The sequence below is a fragment of the Dipodomys ordii genome, unplaced genomic scaffold, assembly GCF_000151885.1.
Source record: "Dipodomys ordii isolate 6190 unplaced genomic scaffold, Dord_2.0 Scaffold47, whole genome shotgun sequence".
Taxonomy (NCBI): domain Eukaryota; kingdom Metazoa; phylum Chordata; class Mammalia; order Rodentia; family Heteromyidae; genus Dipodomys; species Dipodomys ordii.
In genome coordinates, this window is record NW_012267263.1 from 11,600,854 (window position 1) to 11,613,052 (window position 12,199).

General features: G+C 41.2%; 1 protein-coding gene across 1 annotated transcript in view; it reads right to left on the reverse strand.

Moving 5' to 3' along the window:
• LOC105988206 (bromodomain-containing protein DDB_G0280777-like) overlaps positions 1-12,199 on the reverse strand; it is a 55,314-nt gene that overhangs the window by 31,048 nt on the left and 12,067 nt on the right. Inside the window, exon 3 of the mRNA XM_013019750.1 lies at positions 3,933-4,029. Within this exon, the coding sequence (XP_012875204.1) occupies positions 3,933-4,029 (97 nt within the window). The remainder of the gene's footprint in view (positions 1-3,932; positions 4,030-12,199) is intronic.

Consider the following 12,199-nt stretch of genomic DNA (forward strand, 5'->3'; position numbering starts at 1 on the left):
CCTATCCATGAACATAAAAAGTCTTTCCATTTCCTGGTGTCCTCTTTGATTTCTTTCTTTACATTTTTTTATAGTTTTCATTAAATAGATCTTGTAAGTATTTGGTCAGGTTAATTCCTAGATTTTTTTGAGGCTATTGCAAATGGGATTGTTTTAATGATTTCCCCTTTGGCTTGTACATTGTTGGCATACAGAAAGGCTACTGATTTTTGTGGGTTGATTTTTTTATCCTGCTACATTGCCGAAGTGGTTAGTTAGTTATAGGAATTTGGGAGTGGAGTTTTTTGAGTCCTTCAGGTATAAGATCATGGCATCTGCAAATAGGGATAGTTTAATTCCTTCTTTCCCTATGTGGATCCCTTTAGTGTCATATTCTTGCTTTATTGCTAAGGATTCCAGAACTATATTGAAGAGGAGAGGAGTGGGAACCCTTGCCTTGTTCCTGAGTTTAGGGGAAATGGTTTTAGCTTTTTTTTCATTTAATATGATATTGGCTGTTGGTCTGTCCTATTTGGTTTTTATTGTTTTAAGAAATGTTCCTTCTACTCCTAGTTTCTCTAAAGCTATTAACATGAATGGGTGTTGTATTTTGTTGAAGGTATTTTCTGCATCTATTGAGATGATGATGTGGTTATTTATCTTGGCTCTGTTGATGTGTTGGATTACATTTATTGATTTGTGTATGTTAAACCAGCCTTGCATCTGTGGGATAGTCATAATGTGTTATTTTTAAAATTTGTTTGATTCTGTTGGCTAATATTTTATTGAGGAGCTTTGCATCTGTGTTCATCAGAGAAATTGGTCTGTAGTTTTCTTTTTTTTTTTGTTGGATCCTTACCTGGTTTGGGGATGAGTTTGATACTGGTTTTACAGAATGAGTTTAGGATTGTTTGAGGAGTATTGGTATTAGTTCCTTTTCTTCTTTTCTTTCTTTTTTTTTGGGTCCGTTCATGGGGCCTGAACTCTGGGCCTGGGCGCTGTCCCTCAGCTCTTCAGCTCAAGGCTAGTGCTCTACCACTTGAGCCACAGCACCACTTCCGGCTTTTTTCTTTTTGCTTATGTGGTGCTGAAGAATCAAACCAAGGGCCTCAGGCATGCAAGGCAAGCGCTCTACCACTGAGCCACCTTCCCAGCCCTATTAATTCCTTTTTAAAAGTCTTAGACAATTCTATGGTAAATCCATCTAGGCCCCGGCATTTCCTTGTTGGAAGACTTCTGATTACTTCCTCTATCTCGTTATATGTTATTGGTTTATTTAGTTGGTTTATACCTTCTTGGTTCAATTTAAGCAGATTCTAGAAATTCATCCATTTCTGTTAGTGAGTATAAGTTTTGAAAGTAGTCCTTTATAATCGTTTGGATTTCTTGGATGTTGGTTGTAATGTTTCCTGTGGTGTCTCTGATCTTATTGATTTGACTCTCCTCTCTTCTTTTCTTCATTAATCTTGCAAGTGGTCTGTCAATTTTATTTATTTAAAAAAAACCCTGCCTTTTGTTTCATCAATTTTATGCATAGTTTTAAAAATGTCTATCTCATTGATTTCTGCTGTAATCTTTGCTATCTCTGTCTAGTAGCTTTATATTTGATTTTTTTCTTGCTCTTCTAGAAGTTTAATTGCATCATGAGGTTATTTTCTTGAGCTGTTTCTGTTTTATGTGTGCACTTAAGGCTATGAACTTTTGCCTCAGCACTGCTTTTGCTGTATCCGAGGTTCTTTTGTAATGTGTTTTCATTTTTAGTGAATTATAAGAACTTTCTAATTTCTTCCTCAATTTCTTCTGTGACCCAGGTGTTATTCAGTAGTGTGCTGTTCAGCCTCCATGTATTTGAGTAATTTCTTTTGTTATATGTTTTTTATTGTGAAAATACTGTACAGAAGGGTTACAATTACATGAGCAAGGTAATAAGTACATTTCTTATCAAGCATTGTTGCCTCCTCGTTTTTGAGTAATTTCTACACTATGATTTGCTGTTATGAATCAGTTTGATTCTACTGTGGTCAGATGGGATACAAGGGATTATGCCAGTCCTCTTGTATTTGCTTAATTCTTTGTGTGAACTATGATATGATCTATTTTGGAGAATGTTCTGTGGGCTCCTGAGAAGAATATGTATTGGGTCATTGTTGGGTGGAAAACTCTGTATATGTCTGTTAAATCCATTTGGGTTATGGTATCATTTAGTTCAGAGGCTTCTTTGCTTATCTTTTGTTTGGGTAACCTGTCCTTTGGTGAGAGTGGAGAGTTAAAATCTCCCAGTATTATTGTGTTTGGTTCTATCTTGTAAGTATGAGAATATTTGTGTAATGTATTTATGTGTTTTATTGGTTGGTGCATAGATACTGACCAGTGTGATTTTCTGTTCATATATCATTCCCTTCGTTAATATGCAATGACCTTCTTTGTCTTTTTGTACTGATTTTAATGAGATGTCTATTTTTATGAGATATTAATATGGCTACTCCTGCCTTCTTGCAGGATAATTTGCATGGAAATTTTTTTCCATCCCTTTATATAGACTTTGTTTTTATCTTTGGCTATGGGATGTATCTCTTGGAGATAGTAAATGGATGGATCTGCTGCTCCTTTTTTTTTGATTGGGGAAATGAGTTCATTAATATGTAGGGTAATTATAAAGAGATGTGTTGTGTTTCCTGCCTTTTTCTCGTTTTCCTGTATTTTGCTTCTTTCCTCTTCCTGTGCTTACTAAATGTAGGGATTTTTGTCTGATCTGTTTCCTTGATTTTGTTTTCTTCAGATTGTGTTCCTCCCTTTAGTATTCTTTGTAGTGCTGGTTTAGTATTCATCAATTCCTTTAGTATTTGTTTGTCATGGAAGGTTTTAGTTTCACTGTCAAATGTAAATGGTAGCTTCACTTGGTACACCAGTTTGGGTTGACAATTGCTGATCTTCAGAGCTTTGATAATAACATACCAGGCTTTTCTTGTGTTGAGGTTCCATTGTAATTTAGCTCCTTCTTTGTTTTTGCAGCATTTAAAATAAATTCCTTGATATTCAAGTCTACTGTTTTTACTATAATGTGTCTAAAACGGTTTCTTCTAGGATCCTGTCTACTACATGTTCTATATGCTTCTGTTAGGTGGGTGAGATTTTTCTCTCTTGAGATGGGGGGGGGAGTTTTCTCTACTTATCTTACTGAAAACTGGTTTTCCATGTCTCCACTTTGAAATTCTTCCCCCTCATTGATCTCAATTATACATAGATTTGATTTCTTGGCTGAGTCTGTCAATTATTTGATTTTCCTTTGGTAATTTCTGGGTGTTTTTTCCATACCTTTGACTTTCTGTTCCAGCTTCTCTGTTTTATCCTCGACTCCTGCTATACTATTTCCATATCACTCATTCTGTTCCTTATGGCTTCCACTGTGGTTTGCATTGTGGAAATTGATACACTTATGCTTCCAATACCAATTCTCAAAGTGTTGATTTCATCTTTTTTTTTTCAGTCCCGGGGCCTGAACTCTAGGCCTGGGTGCCATCCCTCAGCTCTTCAGCTCAAGGCTAGCACTCTACCACTGAGCCACCTTTCAAGCCCCTGATTTCATCCTTTAATAAAGTGTATGCCACATCTTTTTTTTTTTTTTTGGTTAGTTGTGGGGTTTGAACTCTGGGCCTGGGCGCTGCCCTTCAGCTCTTCAGCTCAAGGCTAGCATTCTACCACTTGGGCCACAGTGCCACTTCTGGCTTTTTCTGCTTATGTGGTGCTGAGGAACAGGGTTTCATGCATGCGAGGCAAGCACTCTACCACTAAGCCACCTTCCCAGCCCACCACATCTATTTTTGTCTGCATCTTTTTTTGAAGTCTTGGAATTTCTTTGCCATTTGTTCTTTGTGTTCTTGAAACTGCTTTTGTGTCTCCCCTTTTATTTCATTGGTCAATCTGTCATCGTTTTTTTTTAATGGTTCTTTTGCCCTCTGTTTCTTCTTCACTGTCACTGGAGTTTTTTCCTGGATTGCTATTGGCTTTTGAATTTGGTTTGCCATCTTGATTGCTCGTGAATCTCGTAATCTTTCACTGTGATTTATGCATTTGGGTTTAGGGATTGTCAAGGCCATGGCCTGAGGTGGCAGTCTTCATTTGTCCCAGGATACTTTACACTTGGTAGGCTAACCCACACGGGGTCCCCAGGACAGCCAGGCTAGCTGAAAGGAGCAGAGTCCAATCTGCAGTGGCGGTGGGGGGGGGGAGGATGGGAAAATTAGATTCAGGCTCCCAGGATAGGCGTTGGCTTCAGGAAGAGTTAGGATCCCCACGGGTGCACAGTATTTTTTTTGTGCTTTGACTCCAGATTGGTTCTCTCTCCACAAGTGGCGGGCACTTGACCTGCCCCATCTTGTGCATGGGTGCATGCGTTTTGCGGCTCCCAACAGGGGCCAGTGCATGCACACATTTCACAGCTCCCAACAGGGGAGTGCTTTGTCAGTGACTGGCATGTACCCGTGATTCCTGGCTCTCAACAGGGGCTGATTTGCAAATGATTCAGGTGCCTACATTTTCCAACAGGGGCCGGTGCCCAGGCAATTTGTGTGCACTTGCTTAGCGGCTCTGGTTGGGGAATGCTCTGCCAGTGGCCGGCATGTACGTGTATTTCATGGTTCCTGGCAGGAGAGCCCTCTGCCCGTAGCTGTGGGTTCAGACCAGTCTGTTATGGAAGGCTGGGAGGTGGACTCAGTCTGGGATCAAAGGGCGGGTCCCCGCAAGTGTGTGGACTTTTGTTCTCAGACTGGCCTCTTCTGATAGGGCTGTGGAGGACACAGGGTCCTTGCGCATGTTAAGTATGAAAACCTGTGGCCTCACACTGGATGCTAACAGGTGGGGCGGAGGGGAGTGAGGAAGAGATCTGGCCTCCTTGTCTTCTTCAAGTGTGGTGTTCGTTCTTGGGTGGGAGGGAGAGCGGGTCAAGCCCCTTGGGTCACTGCCAGCGCTAGTCTCCCATGAGGAGAGGGGGGTCATCACTGATTCTAGAACTGATTGTGGACTGACGGGTGGTCCTGTGGCAGATCTCTGTATCTGTGCGCTGCGGCTCACCAGTTTAGTGTGTCAGGCCGCTGTAGGGTTGCTCTCATAGCATAGCTGTGGTGGTTGTGGGCTGTTGGGTGGCCTGGGGGAGTTCTCCAGGTCTGGATGTGGCAGTGTCTTGTTTCTGGTCTCTGTCTCTGTCTGCGATGTCCTGGTTCAGGCTGTGGGAGTTTTCTGCGTCTAGATTCTGCAGTCCACTGGTTCTCCTGGAGTCTTAGCAGCCATGGGCCACTTTAGCCGCTGATAAGTGCTGTTAGATGCGGGATGCGGGAGAGGCCTTCGTGATTTTCCATTCTTACCTGTGTAAATTATGAGTTTTTTTCAGTTCCTGTGATTCTCTGCTTATTCATTTATTTGTTGTTAATCTCTTGGAAGAACTGAGTGTTAGCACACCAAATCTTGTTCGGTTAGGGAGAGTCAGGGCGTTTCACTATTGTTTCAGCACCATCTTCCCCTGAATCCTCAACAGCATTCTTTAATGAAATAGAAGAAGCAATCTAAAAATTCATATGGAATAATAAAAAACACCAAATAGCAAAAATAATCCTGATCAGGAAAAAGTGCTGTAGGAATATCAATACCAAACTCTGTTATACAGCCATAGTTATAAAAACAGCTTGGTATTGACACATGAACAGGCCTCAGGACTAATGGAATAGAATTGAAGACTCTGAAATGATCTCACAGACTTATGGCCACCAATCTTTGATAAAGAAGCCTAAAACATAGGAGGGATGAAAGACAGCTTCTTCAACAAGTGCTGCTGGCAGAATTGGCTATCCACTTGTAGAAAACTGGAGTTAGATCCTTTTATATCACCCTGCACCAGAATCAACTCCAAATGAATCAAAGACCTTGAGGTAAGAGCAGATACCCTGAAAATATCACAGGAAGGGATAGGGGATACACTAGATCTCCTTGGAACATGTTGAAATTTCTTTAAAAAAGATCCAGAAACACAACAAATAAAATAACATCTACATAAATGGGGTTCCATTAAACTACAGAGTTTCTGCATGGCAAAGGACATAGCTAGCAAAATCAATAGAAAGCCTACGGATTGGGAGAAGATTTTCATTAGCCATACAACGGACAAGGGTCTCATATCTAAAATATACTTGAATTCAAAAAACGAAATCCCCCAACAAGAAATCTTCAAAGAAACAACTTCCTGATAAATAAGTGGGCTAAAGACTTAAAGAGCAACTTCTCTGAAGAGGAAAGAAGGATGGCCAATAGACACATGAAAAAATGTTCAACTTGTCTAGTCATAAAAGAATTGGAAATCAAAACAACATTGAGATGAGTGTGGGGTGAGTACCCCACAGTGGACAGTGTATCCCTCAAGGGAGACCACAGCTGGTGAGAATCCCCAGACCCTGACCCAGACACCCTACCCCAACACGTGGACCCCAGGACCCACTAAAACTGGGAACTGTTCGAGAGCTCCACCAGCCCGTGGACCACACCCAGCTGGCCAGACTAGAGCAGTAGTGCCCCTTAAAGGGAGCTTAAATGCCCAAGCCAGGAACAGTGCTCTTGGGTCAAAACACCCAACAGTGGAAGAAATTTGAACTGTGTAGTCCAGGCTGCGTAACCTAGGTTGGATACACAGCAGCACAGGTCCAACTGGTGTGCCCCAGGCTGGGGGCTGGGACCAGGCCTGGGGATCCGGTGCCTGAGCAACACAATCAACTCCTCCCAACTGAAGTCAGAAGTTGAGCATATGCCTCAGCAGAGGGGGGGGAACAGGAATATGCACCCCCTGGGAATCACACCTGTGACAGCAAAAGACCCGGGGGTTCAGGACAAGAGAAACCCAAACCCCACCAGAACCCGACCCATATATTCTAGGCTGGGAATTGGACAACACAGGCTGCCAGCACCTGATAATAGTCAGGAGCTCAGGCTGGTAAGGTGGCTCAGCAGTAGAGTGCTTGTCTTGGGTGCATGAGGCCCTGGATCTGATTCCTCAGCACCACATAAGCAGAAAGGGCCAGAAGTGGTGCTGTGACTCAAGTGCTAGGGTGCCAGCCTTGAGCTGAAGAGCTAAGGGACAGCCCCCTAGCCCAGAGTTCAAGCCCACAACCTGCCAAAAAAAATCAGGAGCCCATAGCAGACTCCAGCATCTGGGAGAGTGCATCCAGCACATCTGATCTCTCCAAGAACACCTGTAGGAGCAAACAGGAGCAGTCTAGGCTGCTCAACACTTCTAAAGCAGGAACTGCCAGTGATCTACAGCAGAGAGCCGAGAACCCTATGTGGGTCAGACCAGCAGCTGTAGGTCGGCCCCCAACAGAACCCAGATCATGTATGGACTCTCTCTACCAGCACAGAAACAGCAACCAAGCAAAGACACCTATTGACCAAAACAAAATTTCAGATTAGTCTCCAATAATCTCTGAATCCCCATGTGAAAATCAAAGAGAAAAATTACAAGGTTTATCAACACCCAGGATAGCAAGTTATCCCCAATAGCTAGCAGCCACGCAGGGGAGAGCTCCAGTGGGAGCAAAGAAGGAATGGAAGACAAAAGCTACATCCAAGAGATGCTGGAGGCAAGGACTCAAGAAATAAAGTGAGAGATGTACAAGTCGCGATGTCGAAAATGAACTTTACAACTTTGGAGGGGGGGGAAGAGGACTGGGGGGCAGGGGGAGGAAGGGAAAGGATGGGAAGGGGAAACAAAGGAGGAGGCTACAATGCTTGATAAGAAATGTACTCATTGGGGCTGGGAAGGTGGCTCAGTGGTAGAACGCTTGCCTTGCATGCATGAGGCCCTGGGTTCAATTCCTCAGCACCACATAACCAGAAAAAAAAGCCAGAAGTGGCTCTATGGCTCAAGTGGTAGAGTGCTAGTCTTGAGCTGAAGAGCTGAGGGACAGCACCCAGGCCCAGAGTTCAGGCCCATGACCGGACCCCCCCCCAAAAAAAGAAATGTACTCATTATCTTGCTCCTGTAATTGTAACCCCTCTGTACAGTATTTTCACAATTAAAAAAAAAGAAAAAAAATAAAGCAAGAAATAGACCAGAAATTGAAAGAACACAAGGTCGAAATATTGAAAGAGATACAGGATATCAAACAGGAGATGCATGCAAAAATAGAGGCAGTACACACCTCAATAAGAAGTGAGATTAGTGCAAAAATAGAGGCAATACACACCTCAATAAGGGGTGAGATTAGTACTCTGAGAACCAACATCGAATCCATAAATGAGTCCATTTCCTCCATGCAAACCACAATGGAAGCCATAGTTAAAAGAGTGAACGAAATGGAATGTAGAGTGTCAGATACAGAAGACAGAATATACCAACTGGACCAAAAAATGACAGATATGGAAAAATCACTTAAATTATGCCAATGGGAAAATCAAGAGCAAACGGATAGTGCCAAGAAATTTAACCTTCGTATAATTGGAGTGGACGAAGGTGAGGAATATCAAAGCAAGGAAATGCAACACCTATTCAACAAGATAATCAGTGAAAATTTTCCTCATCTCAAAAATGAACATCTTACCTATATAACAGAAGCATATAGAACACCTAACAAGCAAGATCCCAGGAGAAACACTTCTAGACACATTATAGTAAAAATGATGGATCTGAATAATAAGGAAACAATCCTGCATGCAGCAAAAATGAAGAAAGAGCTATACTACAACGGGAAAAAATTAGAATCACTGCAGATCTCTCCACACAAACACTGAATGCAAGAAAGGCCTGAGAAAGTACCATACGAGCCCTGAGAGCCAATAACTGCCAACCCAGACTGATATACCTGGCAAAGGTAGCATTCACATTTGATGGAGAACTGAAAAATTTTAAAAACAAAGAAAAACTAAATGAATACATAAACATTAAGCCAGCATTACAAAGAATACTAAGAGGAGGAACACAACCTGAAGAAAGCAACCAGGAACAAGGACCTGCACCCAGACAGGCATTAATCGAAGTCTGTCTGAGCAAGCACAGGAGGAAAGGAAAGAAGAAAAACTTAGGAAAACAGGGAATGACAGGAACTACAACTCAGCTCTGTATACTATCTCTTAATATTAATGGTCTTAATTCACCAATCAAAAGAAAAAGAACTGCAGTTTGGATCAGAAAACATGACCCATCCATCTGCTGCCTTCAGGAGAACCACCTCTCAACCAAACATACAAACTCAGAGTGAAGGGTTGGAAAAGGATCTACCAATCAAATGCCCCCAATAAGAAAGCAGGTGTAGCAATCCTGATATCTGACAAAATAAACTTTTCATTAAAATCAATACAAAAAGACAAGGACATACACTACATATTAATACAGGGAACAACCGAAGAGGAGGATATTACCATCATCAACTTATATTCCCCAAACATTGGTGCACCCAAATATGTTAAGCAAATACTCTCAGACTTACAGAATAAAATAGATCCAAATATGATAATGCTAGAGACTTTAATACCCCACTCTCACCAAAGGACAGGTCTACCAACCAGAGGATTGGCAAAGAAGCTACCTAATTAAGTGAGCCATACTTCAAGTGGAACTAACTGACATCTACTGAGTATTTCACCCTAAAACAACACAGTACACATTCTTCTCAGCAGCTCATGGAATTTTCTCCAAAATAGACCATATCATAGTTCATGCAAGGAACTTAAGCAAATACAAGGGGATTGACATATTCCCCTGTATCCTATCTGACCATGGTGGAATCAAGCTAGTTCTCAGTAACAAAGCATACCGCAGAAATTACTCAAATACATGGAAATTGAACAGCACACTTCTAAGCAATGTCTAGGTAATGGAAGAGATTAAAGAAGAAATTAAAAAATTCATACAACTCAATGATAATGAAAACACATCACAAAGAAACTTGTGGGACACAGCAAAAGCAGTCCCGAGGGGCAAATTTATTGCCCTCAGTGCCCACATCAAGAAAATAGAGACAGACCAAGTAAATAATCTCATGTTGCAATTAAAACAGATAGGAAAACATGAAAAAATGAAACCTAAAGTTACTAGACGGAGCCTGATAACCAAACTAAGAGCGGAGATTAATGAAATAGAGCATAGAAGAATCATAGCCAAAATTAACAAAACAAAAAGCTGGTTCTTTGAAAAAAATAAATAAAATTGATGGACCATTGGCAAGATTAATTAAAACAAGAAGAGAGTAAACCCATATTAACAAGATTAGTGATGCCACGGGAAAAATTACAAGACGTACCCAAGATATCCAAACAATTTTAACGGATTACTTTCAAAAGTTATACTCTCGCTGGGAAGTTGGCTCAGTGGTAGAGTGCTTGCCTTGCATGCATGAAACCCTGGGTTCGATTCCTCAGCACCACATAAGCAAAAAGAAAAAAGCCAGAAGTGGTGCTGTGGCTCAAGTGGTAGAGCTCTAGCCTTGAGCTGAAGAGCTGAGGGACAGCACCCAGGCCCAGAGTTCAGGCCCCACGACCGGACCCAAAAACACAAACAATCAAAAGTTATACTCTCTAAAGAAAGAAAACATGGCAGAAACGGATGCATTTTTAGAGAAATACAAGTCACCCAAACTGAGCAAAGAAGAAGTAAATCAATTAAATAAGTCAGTATCCTACAAGGAGATACAGGAAGCAATCAGAAGTCTTCCAACAAAGAAAAGCCAAGGACTATATGGATTCACAACAGAATTCTATAAGACCTTTAAAAAAGAACTAATACCCATACTCCTCAAGCTCTTCAGAGAAACAGAGGAGGGACCTATCCCAATCTCATTCTACAATGCCAATATCACACTCATCCCCAAACCAGGCAAAGACCCAACCAAAAAAGAGAATTACAGGCCAATTTCCTTGATGAACACAGATGCAAAGATCCTTAACAAAATTCTAGCTAACAGAATCCAGAAACACATTAAAACATCATACGCTAGGACCAGGTAGGCTTCATCCCAGAGACACAGGGATGGTTTAACATACGTAAGTCAATAAATGTAATCCAACACATCAACAGAGCCAGGGTCAAGAATCACATGATTATCGCCACAGATGCAGAAAAGGCCTCTGATAAAATTCAACATTCATTCATGCTAAAAGCTCTGGAGAAAATAGGAATAGAAGGAACATTTCTTAAAACAATAAAAGCCATTTACGACAGACCAATAGTCAATATTATACTTAATGGGGAAGAGCTACAACCAATTCTCCTAAAATCAAGAACAAGGCAAGGATGCCCACTGTCTCCACTCCTCTTCAATATAGTCCTGGAACCCTTAGTCAGGGCAATAAGGCAAGAAAAAGACATTAAAGGGATCCCCATAGGGAAAGAAGTTAAACTATCCCTTTTTGCAGATGACATGATACTCCCCAAAACTCCATCCCCAAACTCTTAGAAATCATAAATCACTTTGGCAAAGTAGCAGGATACAAAAATCAACCTACAAAAATCAGTCGCCTTCCTGTACACTGACAATGTACAAGCAGAGAGGGAAATAAAGGAAGCAACCACATTCACAATAACCTCCCCCAAAATAAAATATTTAAGAATTAACCTAACCAAAGATGTAAAAGAACTATCTAATGAAAACTATAACAAGTTAAAGAAAGAAATTATAGAAGACACTAGGAAATGGAAAGACCTCCCATGCTCTTGGACAGGCAGACTTAATATAGTGAAAATGGCAATACTGCCAAAATTAATATACAAATTCAATGCAATTCCTATAAAAATCCCACTGACATACATCTCTGAAATACAGAAAACAGTCCAGAAGTTCATATGGAACAACAAAAGACCTAGAATAGCCAAAACAATTCTAGGGAATAAAGACAACATGGGAGGGATATCCTTGCCGAACTTCAAACTCTACTATAGAGCCATAATAACAAAGACAGCATGGTACTGGCACAAAAACAGATCCAAAGACCAATGGAATAGAAGATCCAGAAATAAATCCACATGCCTACAGTCAGCTTATATTTGACAAAGGAGCCAAAGACATATAATGGAAGAAACACAGCCTCTTCAATCACTGGTGCTGGGAAAACTGGATGGCCACATGCAGAAGACTAAAAGTGGACCCCAGCCTATCACCATGCGCTAAAAATCAACTCAAAATGGATTAAAGACCTTAACATTAAACCTGAATCTCTGAAACTACTGCAGGACAGAGTAGGAGAGACA